Here is a 14,793-nt window from a genome sequence, read left to right on the forward strand (position 1 = left end):
GTAGGCTTAGGAATATTTAATTAATCCAAGAGTGTCTTCGCGAGTAGTTAGTTAGTTTTTCTTTTTGTCTGTTTCAGCAGTTGCGACCCGCTTCAAGCTCTAGAACTACTGTATTTTACAAATTGCATATTTGTCCTAATGGTCTAAGTTTTAAGCACATAATCACTAGAATACAATTTACCATCGAGTTGAGAAAAGTCATTTTGTTGTCTTTCAATAAATATTCTTACTTCTAGTAAAATGTCGTCAGCAAGTCAAGAAGACAATTCGAGTAACCGGAAACGGTCAGAGTCTAAAGCTATCTTCAAAAACATGTTTAAGAGATCTAGATCACAATCAATAGCGAGCTCTTCCAGGTCTTTAGGTTTTAGAAAAGTATCAGCACCGTCCCAAATGGACAACTCACCCAAACGCAGCCCGTCTGATAATTTCTCCATCAATACAGACTACGGTAATTCAGTTCTTAATTTACCCCCTATAAATTCAGTGCGATCAAATAATCAAAACGGTGACTCGTACCACCAAAAGCATCGTGTGGGGTCGATTTATTCAACAGAAACTAATAACTCTAATTTACAAGAGTTTCCCATACTGTCAAACGGTAAATCTGAGGCCAGGGGACGTGTCAATGTTACTGAGTCTGTAAATCGTCCAGTAGCCCATCCCACTACTGATTCTTCTCGTCATTCGGCAAATTCATCTTGTGCACCCTCTTTAGCACACTCATCTTACATGAAAGCCAAAAAAGATATTGAGTCTGTGAAAAGCAAGTCTTCTGACGTATCAGCTGAGAAAAGTGGATTTTTGTCGACCATAATAAGTGTTGCTAAGAATGCTGGAAGTCATCTGGTAAATATCACTAGCAACGATGCTTATTCTGATACCAGTATCCAGAGTGAGGAATATCCAAACATCGAGAGCCAAAAAAGTGATCATAGAATGCGTGATAACGTTCCCTATGGTGCCAATATTGACAGAATGCTATCCGATGAGCATAGTTCTCTCACTAATATCCAATTTCGTCCTCTGAAGGTCGAGTCTCCCCTGGTTACACTTGGAAAAGGCTCGCTATCGTTGGAGCTATTTGATAAAGTTTTTCAACATCCTAATACAATCCAGAAACATGGGTCACTGTCTTCGTCGGCATACAATCGTACAGAGAGACCCACATCCTCACAGCCATTGGAAGACACAAGTCTTTACTTACCTGCTAGATCAAGATCCCCCAATAGACGAAATTCTAACTCATTGAATCGTTCATCCGCAAATATGGATACAAAATCTTTAAATTCAGACCGAAAAACTAGAGTAAACGGTGGACAATCTTTGACTGGCAATATTGGCCAGGAAGATTACGCCCACAGGTTACATTACAAACAGCAGCACTCACTGCCGCATAGAAGAAAATCTCTGAAAGGCATTACCTATGCAAGCGAAAGGCGACAACAAGAGTTCCATAACATATTCAAAACAATTTCTCAAGATGAAAAATTAATTGAAGATTACAGCTGTGCATTGCAAAAGGAATTGTTAGTTCAAGGAAAACTTTACATCAGCGAGGCACATATCTGTTTTTACAGTAAACTTTTAGGATTTCAAACGACTGTCATTATACCCATTAGTGAAGTTGTTCAAATTAGCAAGAAAGTCACAGCTCTCCTATTTCCTAATGGAATCGTTATTCAAACTTTACATACCAAGCACATTTTCGCCACTTTTCTGACAAGGGATATAACTTTTGATCTGTTGACGAATGTATGGAACCAAGTTGTTCATGATCAGATGTCAAGGCCGAAAACATCTGATATCTATAGCGATAGTGATATAACCACTGATGATGACTTATCAACTGAAGAAGAATATGTATCTGATGGTAGCATCAGCAATGAGGACGGCAATTTAGAAGAAGATTACAACTCTTCAGATGACAATGTTTCAGAGACCTCGTCAAATTCGACCCAAGATAATTCGATGCTTAAAAGAAACACAACAGGTCCGCCGCAAGATACAACTGAAAAGTTGGAGACATCAACAGACTCTCAATGGAATGGATTTCCTTCAGTGGGAGCAGTTTCTCATCCTGAGACTAAACCTGGATATGACAAGCAAGCAACTGATACTATAGTTGTTGATGATACTATATCTGCACCTCTAGGTGTGGTTTTTTTATTGCTAGTTGATCCCAAATTTAATGAGCAGATCCTCTCCAAGCAGAAGAATTTCAATATAGAGTCAATCTCAGCTTTCGATAGCAACAAGCCAACAAAAAGAAACTATTCATACATCAAACCATTGAATGGTCCTGTTGGGCCGAAACAAACAAAATGTGTTGTTACAGAAATGGTGGAAAACTTTGATTTGAACTCCTGCATTCATATTATCCAAACTACGCAAACTCCTGATGTACCAAGCGGAAATTCTTTTCTGGTAAAGACAAATATTTTTCTTACATGGGGTAAGAATAGTAGCACCAATTTGAATGTGCTTACATCGATTGAATGGTCTGGAAAATCATGGGTGAAAGGGGTAATTGAGAAGAGCAGCATTAGTGGCCAAACCGAATATTGGAAATTTGTGGTGAACGAGCTCAAGCACACATTGGCTGCTTCTGCTAAGGAAAGGCCGGTAAGGCAGAAGAGATCTAGATCAAGAAAATCTGTTCAGAAACTTGAGGATGAATTGCTCTCCGAAGATTCATCTCTAGAAAGCACTCATGCATGGCTAAGTCCAATCAGAAAGATTGTAGACCTAATACCAGAGACATTGCGAGTATATGTGGCTATCATAATAGTCGCAGGAGTAATCATGTTAGCTGGTCCTAAAATGGGCAATGTGAACATAAAAATCAATGAAACCGGAAATGGTTTGAGGCAAATCAAAATCGATTCTACTGAGTATATGCTTCTTCCAACATTAGATAATCTTTCACCAGATTCTTCTCTTTATGCCGAGAAGGAAGAGGATTTGTGGAGATGGATTGAATCGATAAATCACAGGGTTGATGGGGATAAGATGGAGAACATCAACATAAAAAAATTGCAATTGAAAGAAATGATTCGAATTATGGAGATGAAGTTAGAAAAATTGAAATACTCAGTTGAGATCAAATGATCATAAGGTTGGATATATGAGGTCTTGATATGTAAATCAACACGCTTGAAAAGTAGCCAACTCCATCAAAAGAGAAAGCCTGAGGGAAAAAATGAGGAATTAGTCCTTCTACAAGTTATGCAGCTATGCCAATAATCTGTAAAGTTAAAAAATTCATAGCTTGCACAAACCACAATAAATGTTAAATTGATAAAGTGGCGAGCTGACTTGATAGGCGTTTGCATTATAATGCAACTACTTGCTATATATAGGTTTCCCCCACCTTGGGTGGATAGAATTTTTCTTGATACTGGAACTGGGACGAGACAACTGCCTTCCTAGCGTAAGACGCCCCGCCCCTTACTGTATCTAAGCGAAAAACGAAAGCTTATTAGAGAGCTGGGGAAAGTCTCACTTACCAGATGTTGAAAAGATCACGTGTTTTCTATATTACTTCAACTTTTGCCCGTTCAAACTTTTAGAATGGCAAGGTCAGTATTAAGAAGAACGATGTCCAGTCTACCTAAGCATAATCCTTATTTCCAGATAGGTGGTAAAGATATATGGAGTTTAGTCAATGAGACTGCTGCTTCTAGAGAATCTCTTACTGGGAAGAAAACTGTAAATTTGGGACAAGGCTTTTTTTCCTACAGTCCTCCTCCATTTGCAATCCAAGCTGCCAAAGAGGCACTAGACGTTCCTGCCTTTAACCAATATGCACCTCCTAGAGGGAGACCAGAGCTGATTGGTTCACTGATTGAAGCATATTCTTCCTATTACCCAGAGAAGCTAACCCCATCCCAGATAATGGTTAGTACCGGTGCCAATGAAGGTATGTTATCCATGTTTCTTGCATTTTTGACTCCCGGCGACGAAGTCGTTGTTTTTGAACCTTTTTTTGACCAATACATCAGTAATATAGAGATTCCTGGTGGGAAGGTGGTGTATGTTCCATTGCATCCCCCTCAATGTTTTGACCAAGAAACTGTAAACTCCTCTGACTGGAAAATAAATTTTACTGAGTTAGAGAACTCAATAAATGAAAGGACAAAGATGATAGTGCTTAATACTCCGCATAACCCTATAGGAAAAGTTTTTTCTCGTGATGAACTACAAAGAATAGGTGATATATGTGTTCGGAACAACATCATTATTCTGGCGGATGAGGTCTACGAGAACCTTTACTACAAAGAACACATTAAGATGGCAACACTTTCACCGGAGATTTCCCGGCTAACTGTTACAGTCGGTAGTGCAGGCAAGTCCTTTGCTGCTACTGGATGGCGCATTGGGTGGTTGATCGGACATAAAGATTTAATCAGTGTTGCTTGTCTAGCGCATACCCGCATCTGTTTTGCTAGCCCTTCACCTTTACAGATTGCCTGTGCATCAGCTTTGAGAACTGCCAAATCCGTGGGTTACTTCGAGGAAACGCGTAAGCAGTATACTTACAAATACAAAATTCTTACGGACGTATTTGACAAGTTGGGGTTGCCCTATACTATTGCCGAAGGTGGTTATTTCCTACTAGTGAATTTTAAGAAGCTTAAATTTCCAGACTCTGTCGAGTTTCCAGAGGAGATTCAGAACAAGCCTAGAGATTTTAAACTCTGCTACTGGCTAATTCAAGAGTTCGGTGTAGTATCAATTCCACCCACAGAGTTTTTCATTGAAGAACATAAGATGGTGGTAAAAGACTGTTTGCGATTTGCCGTCTGCAAGGATGATCAGATGCTGCGAGAAGCGGCTAGGTGTCTTGAGCGATTAAAAGATTATATACAATACTAAGTGTAGACTGAGTTTGAGTTATCGTATTTTTTACCGAGTAAAACGCGAAATTTCAAGATGGTAAAGTGTGTGTGGACCTTTGACAAGTATTTATGGGTGGAACAAAGATAGAGGACGAAAATAATGCATGCTGCCTCTCAAAAGAACTTGATATCAACCCTTTGTGGCAGACAGATGAGACTTCTCGGGATGAGCTAGTTCAAGAAGCCCTACTTTTAGAAAGCAAATCTGGATCTAAGCCTGCCCACATAGCTCAGCTTCTAGACGATTCAGAATGGTACAGGCCATCTTCGTTCAACGAAAGTACTGTATCTCCTAGGCCGTATAATAAATCCAATCATTCGGCAATTAGTACGTGCAAAGAAGGCAAATCGATTGAGACTCAAGGTTGCCAAACGAATTTTAAGACAGCTCCTTCCTCGACAAGTTGTATTTCAAAAACAAAGGGAGCTACGAAGGCTACAAAAATCTTGACCGATAAAAGATCAGCTTCACCAAAGGCTCTGGGTATGACTAGGGAAATGAAAGACCTATGGGCAGGGGCTGCTTGGCATTTAAGGGATAATCCTGAGTACTTTTCTTCCAAGCATCAAAGGAAGAGGTTAACTCAACCCAACAACCGTTGCAACTTTCACGATTCTCAAACATCGCAGGAAACTCATACAGGTTCGAAGAAAGCTAAGAAGGAATCTGAGAGACCAAGAAAAGAACAAATTAAAGCCAAATCTAAAGAGGTATGCTTAAAAATTAAGAATAACGAGTTACCTCAAGTTGAAACTCAATTTGAAAGTCCTGACAAACAGCCCACCTTGGAAGAGCCTTCAAAAAGGTTTCAAAACAAGATTTGGTTCATTGAATACGATCCTCACAATGAAAGTCAAAGTGTTTTAGTAGGAAACAGGAAGTTTTTCGTAGACGAGATCTATGAGAAACAGGAATCTCCTGTAACTATCTCTAATGCCAAATCTGCATTTGCTCTAGTGAACGAAACCAAAAACCGATACTGGAACGATGAAAATTTACCCCCAACTGCAGTTTATTTATCGATGCCTGTTTCTTCCTATAGGGAAAAATATCAGCTTATTTTTCCAAAGGACGAAGAACTAAATCCTTTCGAAGAAATTGGTCGAATGATGGAGATTTCCGCATTGTTTTATCTCCCCTTGAAGTATGCCTCCCTTGTTCGCAATGAAGATTCCTTTGCGAATTGCATCGTTGGACAGTTTATTAAGGCATACGAGAGATCGCATTACGAGGTCATCTTGAAGAAAATTGAAGAGTACAACATACTCATTGATAGTTTACGAAGTTCTGGTGTCATATATGATCATATAAGAGCCCAGACAAAAGTACCCCGGCCTATGATTTATGAGATTCTTAATCAAGTTTATGCCCGCACTGTGTCTCCAAATTCGAAAAAGCTCCGTCAGTACAAGGCGTTCTCAAATTATGTTTATGGAGAATTACTTCCAAACTTTTTAACGCAAGCCTTTAATGAAGTGAAACTTGATTCAAGTTCCAAGTTCATAGATCTAGGTTCTGGTGTCGGAAACTGCGTCTTTCAGGCTGCTCTTGAGTATGGGTGTGAAAGTTTCGGCTGCGAAATTATGGAACATGCTTCTTTCCTCAGTGAGTTACAGTTGATTGAGTTCAAAACTAGATGCGATATCTTTGGAATCAAGCCTGGGAAAGTTGAGTTTTTTCTGAGACAAACCTTTGAAGATAATCTACAGGTTTCGGAAGTGGTTTCCAAATGTGAAGTAATACTGGTGAACAATTACCTCTTTGACGCCACTTTGAACTCGAAAGTCATTTCTCTTTTCCAGTGTCTCAAAGAAAGTATCGGGACAAAAATAGTCAGTCTTAAGCCAGTGATTCCTCTCAACTATACCATTCACGATGACCTTACTTTGACCAATGTTTTATCCTTTATGAAAACTAAGAGAAGTGTCTACAGCGAAAATAGTGTTTCTTGGACCTGTAAAGGAGGCGTTTACTACCTAACAGAAGTTGTTGCCGATGTTCCAATAGAATTAATGGGCAGCTCCACGAGGCAATCTAAGTCACACAATTGAAAACCATTTTATTGGATGCAGTTATACAGGTATATCAAAGCGATGTAATAGATGGATGATCATTCATCAACTCCAACGTGTACCAACTCTTTGAGTATCTTAGATACAGTAAGAATGTGCCACGGGAACGGATTGCATGTTTCATCTACAATTGAAGCGTACCAAAAGTTTTTTAGGTCTGCCAAATTTCGATATTGGCAAAGCATCTTCTTCATCAAGTCTACAGGATCGATGAAAGCAGGACAACTTAATAGATTCACTTCCAAAATGCTCTTTCCTTCCGTCAAATTCGCCGTTTGAATCAAATATCCTGTTCGTATAGGTATTCTATTGATTTGATTTGAAAGTGGCACAGGTATAGAGAGAACTAATCCGAGAAGTTCCTCTGAGATGTTCACAATGGTTCCATCGGACTCTGAATAAAAATTTCCAGAGGTGTTAAACGCCGGAGAACTTGGCGTTTGGAACATGTTGCTGCTAATATCCGGACTGTCAAATCTGGAGCCTAGGGATTCGGCGGTGTTAGGATATATCCCGGCAGTGGAGTCAGGATACATAGTAGTGGTCATCACATTATTGACACCACCGCTGCCCTCACTTTCTCTGCTTACCCCACTTAGCTTCAGAGTCGGTTCCAAGTCTATCGTAAGGACTACTAAATAAATACTTTTATTCAATAGTGATAACCTCTTCCACTGTATCAATTCGTCATCTGGAATTATGTTGTTCAACCTTGTTAAAATCAAGTATGACTTTCCAGGGTGGCATTTAATGTATTCCATAGTGATACTCCAAATATCATTGCTAATTTCTTCAAAACTTTTCATCAGGTTAGCACCTCCATTCAGAAATTTTCTTCGCTCTGAATACCATGCCTTCACTTCCCTTAGGCCACCATACTGATCGGTCCAGCATGCGGCGCACCAGCTTTTATCTGTAGCTCTGTCATAGGCAAGATGGATATATAAGTCGTCTATGATCAATTGTCTAGCAATTGGCACTTTTGTTAATTTGAAATTAATTGCTGAAGGGATTTCTTGTGCAATTAGCGCAATATTGTTTGTAAAATGACCGCTAGTCACTAAACAGTATAACTGCAGTGAAATTCTTGTTAACACTTTTTGAGAGGGGACACAGTAACTGCCATCAATCAAAAAAAAATCGTTCAACGGAATGCTTTTTTGTGAAATGGAAATATTTTTTATCTCAGACCCTTTTCTATAATTCGCATTAGGACCATTTGTTGATTTCTTCTTCCTTCTCTTTGATTCTGAAGAAGAATTTAAGTTCAGCAAACGAGATATGGAATCTCGCAATTCTCTCAAAACCTGGGAAGTTTCTATAACGCTGACCAACGAAGTAAAAGGATTTATAAAAATAATCAGAAGGGGCATTTCCGGTTTCAGCCTGTTACAAATGTCGTTTAAATGACTTTGTAAGGTATCGTGCACATTTTTCCAGTACGATTTTTCTTGTTCGTTAGGTGTTATCCGTAGCACTGAATCATTTGCAATTTCGATCAGAGACATTTCTCCTAGTTTGTTGGTTTTATATTCCTCCTGTAAGTTTCCAATAAAATCAGTGGCCTGAGCAAGAAACTGTGGCCCAAAATCTGGAACAATTGCAATGGCCTGGAAATTGTTAGGACCTTCGAGAGGCTGCAATCCTAAAGATTTCCAAAACTTTGCGGAAGTAATGCCTACACTCAGGTCCTCATCTGATCGTTTAACATTAATCATAGTTGGGGTTGTGTGGATCAAGAGATTAGTGTCATTTGGCAGCATTTTTTCAATGAAGCCTTCCTGAGTCGTTGGCAGCGATGGTGATCCCAAAAAGGCCTCATTTGAAACTGAGTCTCTGGAGTCATATTCTATACTTGTGGTGCTAGGACAGTTCTCTCTGTTTACTATATTAAATAGACCATCACTTATTCTGCCAGGTCCAACAAAATCTAGTAAACTTAATTTTTCGATTCCCGGAAGAACATCTCGAACTAGCTTGTCAACTTTTGATTGCACCTGATGATCATGACGACATTTGTTAGAAAAGGAGCCAGGTAAATCAAATAATATAGCTTTTAGAAGAATGGGTAGCTCTTGATTCAAACGATCTTTGCTTAAACTCGGGGCTTTGTATAGAAAGCAGACGGGAATAGAATACAACGGGACGGTTCGCATTATGAACGGTACCCAATTTTGGCTCAAATTGTCCATCGTATCGTTAGAACCACCCGATGGAATTGGAATAGTTGTCAGGGCTGAATTGTTGCACTCCCTGATATGAATCCTTAAATTACCGGCAACTGTATTTCTCTCTACTTCCAACTTTTTCCCTTCGTTGTGGTCTGATCCATCTATCATGTCAAAGTCAGCCTGTGGGCTCGCTTCATCACCTTCAGAACTTTTCATTACTTGATAAAAGTCCTCTTGGATCTTGGTCTTATCATTTTCCTTTTTCTCTCCTTCTTTTTGTATCAAATCTCTTCGGTCTTGATATTTTTCATTATTATACTCCTCCTCTTCCTCTTCCTCTTCCTCCTTAAGTAGTCTATCCTGGTCGTCATCACTGTCCGATTCGAGGTCACTATCTTCCTCTCTAGTCCAGCTATTTCCCGAGATCCCAACTCCTGTTGTTGGCGCTTTCAAAAATAGTTTCGCATTTGTAAGGGAGTCCTTGTGTGGGCCTGATGGAGACTCGCTTCGATCTACATAAAACTTTCCTCCTGTGGAGTATTTGATATCTATATTATCATGAATTACCGGATTGAATCGAAGTGGAGAAAAAACTGAAGTAGCTTTGTGAACGCAAGGGGATATTTCGGAGATAATGGGGAGAGGTGCAGGTTCTGGAGCCCCCGGATCTTCATAAAACGGATTCGTTGTGGTGGGTAGCTTGACTGGCTCTTTTGAATTCATAACAAATGACTCTCCATTAGGTGATGCAATTTCATTCTCTTCAGCTTCCTCTCCAAAAAGTTCATTCCATTCACTTTTAGGTAGACTTATTTCTTCGTTCATTACATCGTCTAGCACCCCGTCGAAGTAAGCATCAGAGATATCAACCTCAACAATTGGCGAAGGACATGTTGCTTCTAATGCTGGAGAAATAGAATCTTTAACCCCCTTTATATTGTCTTCCTCTGGAGGAAGACAGAAGTCTTGAAGTTCTTCGATCGCCTCTTCCACTCCATGATTTTGTTGCTCCTTAATGTAACTAATACGTTGGTCTAACAACTTGAAAGGGTCATACTGACTACTTGGTGGAATTGTACCATCTATGTTGACACCGTATTGTACAAAACATAACGAAAGAGGCCACGCAATAAATCGCAGACTTGTTGAGCCATCTCCAGTATGTGAATCCTCCAAAAAGCTAGAAATGTGGGGCGATAAGTTATTTAAATGGTTCACATTGGGAACAACTTTTACCCATCTTGTATTCTTTTCATCAATGAATATGTTATTGTATTTTTTAAGGAGCTGTAGTAATCGCTCATAATCTTTAGGTGGGTCGGACGTGATTGAATCTTTGAGACATCCATTTACAGCAAAATTGCATCGAATGCCAGATGGGCAAAGATAGATGGCATAACTTGATTTCTGAACTGTAGTTTCTAAATTCTCTCTGCTTGCAAGATTATAAAATCTTGGATTCTCGGCTACTGTCGTTGAAACTAATACTTCGTTCTTATGGTTAATCATGAGATCTAATCTCAAAACGTTAAAGTAGTTAAAATTATCAGTCTGAAGCAACAGATGTGTGCTAAATGGAAACACCTTTGAGCTAGAATTTTTGACAGGGCAATTGTCTGCAAAGAGCTTTATGAGATGCTTCTTTAATGCTCTAAGAAAATTGATATATATGTTGTTTATCAATTTGGAGCTTGATGGGTTTTGAAAGAGATCATTACTGGTAAACATACCCAATGTAATCCGCTTGACTGAAATTGTAGAGGAGTGTATAAGAGACAGAAATTCGTCTTGCTCAAATACTGAAATGTTTTGCCCTGTCGTATCAATCCAAAAACACCAATAATCTTTCAGATGTGCTATGCTGTAAATACCTTTGTTGCTCAATTTTGCAGAAAGCAGTAATTCTAAATCATGCACTAGAGGACACTTTCCTTTGCTTTTGTTCTTGGCTTCTTTGTGATCCTGAAGCTCGCTGTCAATGCGGTAGGCGGAATAGTACACAGCATCAAACCTTGCCATTCTAAACGAGTTGGTATCATGAAACGACTTTTTTAATGATCTTTCGACCGACAACGAGTCATCATTATATAATCCATCTTTTAGTGCACCCAGCTTGTTGATAGTATCGAGTATGGGGCTTGAATCATATGGGTGCCATTGCGACATCTCCAACCACCCCAGATACCCACGAAACTCTAAGAACCAGAAAAGAAGTAGACTCATTACATAATAATAGATGTAACACTTTTGTTAGTGTACGGCACAAATATCTTGGAATCGATTGAAAATCTAGTCACCTTCGACAATACAACTGTTAGCTTCCGATGGCAAGTAAGTAAAATAATTTGAACTTTATTAGTACTGGATATTAACTTGTGTAGAAACTAAAGCACGAAATGTGGTAATCAAGCTACTATCTACGGCTCAAACAGGATATACAAAGACTCTCCTCAGGCCAAGGCAAACTGGCCCTATCAGTCAGGTACGATATGACCCTCGAGTCAAAAGACATGTTCTGTTCACAGAATCTAAGAGAAGAAAAATGGGGGAACTAGCAAAACCTTGGGACTTCACAAGAGGCGCTTTTAGATTCAAGAAATGAATTTAAGCTTGAAGTAGTAAAACAGACTGTTAACTTTGAGTCCCTTTGGATGTTACTGTACTCATGATGCTGTAAATAGATAAAAATGCTTAGGAGAATGTTTACATTTAAGTAAGAGGATATCATATATCGGGTATTGTAGGTTTAATTTTCTTTCTGTCCGAATGAAGTTCACTTCCCCAACATTTGTGAACTGTTGCTACTGTATCTTATTAGTAGTGCCCTACCTTATTTTTGGTATCGAGTGCGAAAAGAGAGATGAAAATGAAAACGGAAACTAAACCCAACTTCACAATTCAGACGCACGGCTAAATGAGTGAAACTCACAAGAATCAGCTTGATAAAGTATCAACAGTTTCACCGGATGGGCCAAGCGAAGCTGTTAAGGAGCATAGTTTACAGAGCAAAGATCTTAGCAAGAACGATGGCCAATTCATTGTACCTTTAGATCGTAACGTCATCGAACAAGAGGAACATAAGCAAGTGAAATCTTCTGCACAAGCGCACAATACTACAGGGGACGCTGCAGATAATGAAATTGAAGACGGTGTACCTAGCGAAGATGTTGAATTTGATAAGTTCAAGGAAGATGACTACGATGAGGACGATGAAGTTGAAGAAGAGGGCGATATCAGATCTAGGAAAAGAAGGCGACACAATCAGTTTCTGGATGTTGAGGCTGAAGTCGATGACGAAGAAGATGATGACGATGATGATGATGATGTTGAATTAAAACATGATTTTATTCAAGATGACCACATACAACACGAAACTCAAAATGAAGGGTTCATTGCTGGACATGTTGATGACGACCGACTTCACAGAAAATTGGATCAATCTAGAGAGAAAATAGCTGATCAGGATGCTCAAGAACTTGCTGACGAATTTAAACAACGGTACGGACGTTCTGCTTCAAGCAAATATATGGGAAGTGCATCAACTACTGCGCCACAAAGACTTTTGATACCCACCGTAGATGACCCAGGTATTTGGGGTGTGAAAGTCAGATTGGGGAAAGAAAAAGACGTTGTTCGTCAGATTCTCAAAAAAAAGCTTGCCCGTGAAGGCACCAAGAATCCACTGGAAATTTATTCCGCCTTCCAAAGAGATAGTTTCAAGGGACATGTTTACATAGAAGCTCGAAAAGCTGAAGCTATTAATGATGCATTGAAAGGAAATGTAAACGTTTTCTCAAATAACTCAAAGTTTTTGGTCGGTATCGTTGAATACAAAGATCTTTTGAGACCTGTAAAGAGTTCAGATGTGAAACTTACTAGGGGTTCGTATGTTAGAGTGAAGAATGGAAAATTCAAGGGCGATTTGGCCCAAGTGGATGAAGTATTGGAAAATGGTTTAGAAGCTAGATTGAAACTTGTCCCCAGATTAGATTACGGAAAGGATTTGAGCCACTTGTCTACAAGTTCCAGTGTCGATAGTACGAAAAATCGACGGAAATTTTACACCAGCAAATTTAGACCCGCTCAACGGCTTTTTTCGGAAGCGGAAGCCAGGGTTCATGAACCAACTATAAGGAGGGATAGAGATGGATTTGTTACTTACGGAGGTGAAGAATATTACGAGGGATTTTTATACAAGACATTTCGTCTTCAAAACCTGATAGTTAACAGCATCAACCCAACTTTAAATGAGCTCTCTCTGTTTCAGTCGAATGAGGAATCTACAACAATTGATCTCAGCACCATTGCGGATTCTTTGAAAGAAACTGCTAAAAACTTGGTTTCTTTTCAACCTGGTGATAATGTGGAAATAATAAATGGGGAGTTAAATCATTTAACGGGAACTGTTAGTTCGGTAAATCAATCTACAATTGTTTCCGTTAGACTCCATTCGGATGATGATACTATTAACAGCGAAACTGTGGAAATACCCACATCTGACCTAAGGAAAATATTCAACGTTGGGGATCATGTGAGAGTGATTCATGGAAAGCACACTGATGATACAGGTTTGATAGTCGAAGTCAATGGGGACAAGGTAGAATTTATTTCCAATCAGACGAAGCGCACAGTCATTGTTTTTTCCAACTACCTAATTAAATCAACTGACAGCACAGTCTCAATAAACGAAAGTGGTAGATTTGAACTGCATGATCTAGTTCAAGTGAATTCTGATTTGGTTGGAATTGTTATCAGAGCCCAAAAGGACTCATTTGACGTTCTTTGTAGCGATGGGAAACTGTTATCCTTACCTCCCGTTTCTATCTACTCAAAGTTAAATTTGAACCCCAATCAGCAAATCGCCATCGATTCTAATGGTGTGGAAGTCAAAGTTGGCGACACTGTTAGAGAGTTTACTGGTGAGAGAAGACAAGGAACTATATTGCATGTTTATCGAAATTTTTTATTCTTGAGATCAAGGGAAATTGTGGAAAACCAAGGGGTGTTTGTTACGTCTTCTAATAGAGTTAAAACCATCACCAGCAAATCCAACGGAACGGGTGGTCAAATCTCCGGGCCAGACTTGTCTCGTATGAATCCCTCAAGAGTTATACCCCCACCAAGTATCCCAGTTGCGAATCAAAGGATGACAGGACGGGACCCAACCTTGAATAAAACCGTCAAAATTCGACAAGGAGGATATAAGGGTAAGATTGGTATCGTTAAAGAAGCCAATGGCGATAGGTTTCGTGTGGAGTTGCATAATCCTAACAAAACTATTCCCATTCCGTGCTCGTTTTTGCTCATCGAGTCCACTCATGGCTGGGTACCATATGAAGATTTTGTCGCTTCCGATAGGAGAGGTGGAAATATTCCACGCCATGAAATTTCTGGCCATGTACAGCAGCCACAACATGGAAGAGCTCCGGCCTGGGGTTCTGGTGGTAAGACTCCTGCGTGGGGTTCTGGTGGTAAGACCCCTGCATGGGGTTCTGGTGGATCTGGCGGTAAGACTCCAGCCTGGGGTTCAGGTGGTAAAACCCCTACTTGGGGTTCAGGCGCTAAAACTCCTGCTTGGGGTTCAGGTTCTAAGACACCAGCGTGGAGCGGATTGGATGAAGAGGACCGGAGAGATTTTTGAAATTTCC

General features: G+C 39.7%; 6 protein-coding genes across 6 annotated transcripts; 5 read left to right on the forward strand and 1 right to left on the reverse strand.

The window, feature by feature from the left end:
- Nucleotides 1-240: 240 nt before the first annotated feature.
- On the forward strand, nt 241-3,111 carry PAS_chr3_1131 (Protein involved in programmed cell death; the record flags this gene model as incomplete). Its single annotated transcript, XM_002493333.1, has 1 exon — nt 241-3,111. One exon carries the CDS (start codon nt 241-243, stop codon nt 3,109-3,111), a length of 2,871 nt encoding a protein of 956 aa, XP_002493378.1.
- Nucleotides 3,112-3,573: 462 nt separating this feature from the next.
- PAS_chr3_1132 (Kynurenine aminotransferase, catalyzes formation of kynurenic acid from kynurenine) lies at nt 3,574-4,878 on the forward strand (the record flags this gene model as incomplete). Its single annotated transcript, XM_002493334.1, has 1 exon — nt 3,574-4,878. One exon carries the CDS (start codon nt 3,574-3,576, stop codon nt 4,876-4,878), a length of 1,305 nt encoding a protein of 434 aa, XP_002493379.1.
- A 92-nt stretch (nt 4,879-4,970) lies between these two features.
- On the forward strand, nt 4,971-6,953 carry PAS_chr3_1133 (uncharacterized protein; the record flags this gene model as incomplete). The annotated part of the gene is made up of 1 exon (XM_002493335.1): nt 4,971-6,953. One exon carries the CDS (start codon nt 4,971-4,973, stop codon nt 6,951-6,953), a length of 1,983 nt encoding a protein of 660 aa, XP_002493380.1.
- Nucleotides 6,954-7,012: 59 nt separating this feature from the next.
- PAS_chr3_1134 (Subunit of the RNA polymerase II mediator complex) lies at nt 7,013-11,368 on the reverse strand (the record flags this gene model as incomplete). The annotated part of the gene is made up of 1 exon (XM_002493336.1): nt 7,013-11,368. The coding sequence occupies one exon, from the start codon at nt 11,366-11,368 to the stop codon at nt 7,013-7,015; it is 4,356 nt and encodes a 1,451-aa protein (XP_002493381.1).
- Nucleotides 11,369-11,469: 101 nt separating this feature from the next.
- Nucleotides 11,470-11,747, forward strand: PAS_chr3_1135 (mitochondrial 54S ribosomal protein YmL39; the record flags this gene model as incomplete). Its single annotated transcript, XM_002493337.1, has 2 exons — nt 11,470-11,476; nt 11,527-11,747. 2 exons carry the CDS (start codon nt 11,470-11,472, stop codon nt 11,745-11,747), a joined length of 228 nt encoding a protein of 75 aa, XP_002493382.1.
- A 312-nt stretch (nt 11,748-12,059) lies between these two features.
- PAS_chr3_1136 (Protein that forms a complex with Spt4p) lies at nt 12,060-14,786 on the forward strand (the record flags this gene model as incomplete). The annotated part of the gene is made up of 1 exon (XM_002493338.1): nt 12,060-14,786. The coding sequence occupies one exon, from the start codon at nt 12,060-12,062 to the stop codon at nt 14,784-14,786; it is 2,727 nt and encodes a 908-aa protein (XP_002493383.1).
- Nucleotides 14,787-14,793: the final 7 nt, after the last annotated feature.

The sequence above is a fragment of the Komagataella phaffii genome, chromosome 3 (assembly GCF_000027005.1).
Source record: "Komagataella phaffii GS115 chromosome 3, complete sequence".
Lineage (NCBI taxonomy): Eukaryota > Fungi > Ascomycota > Pichiomycetes > Pichiales > Pichiaceae > Komagataella > Komagataella phaffii.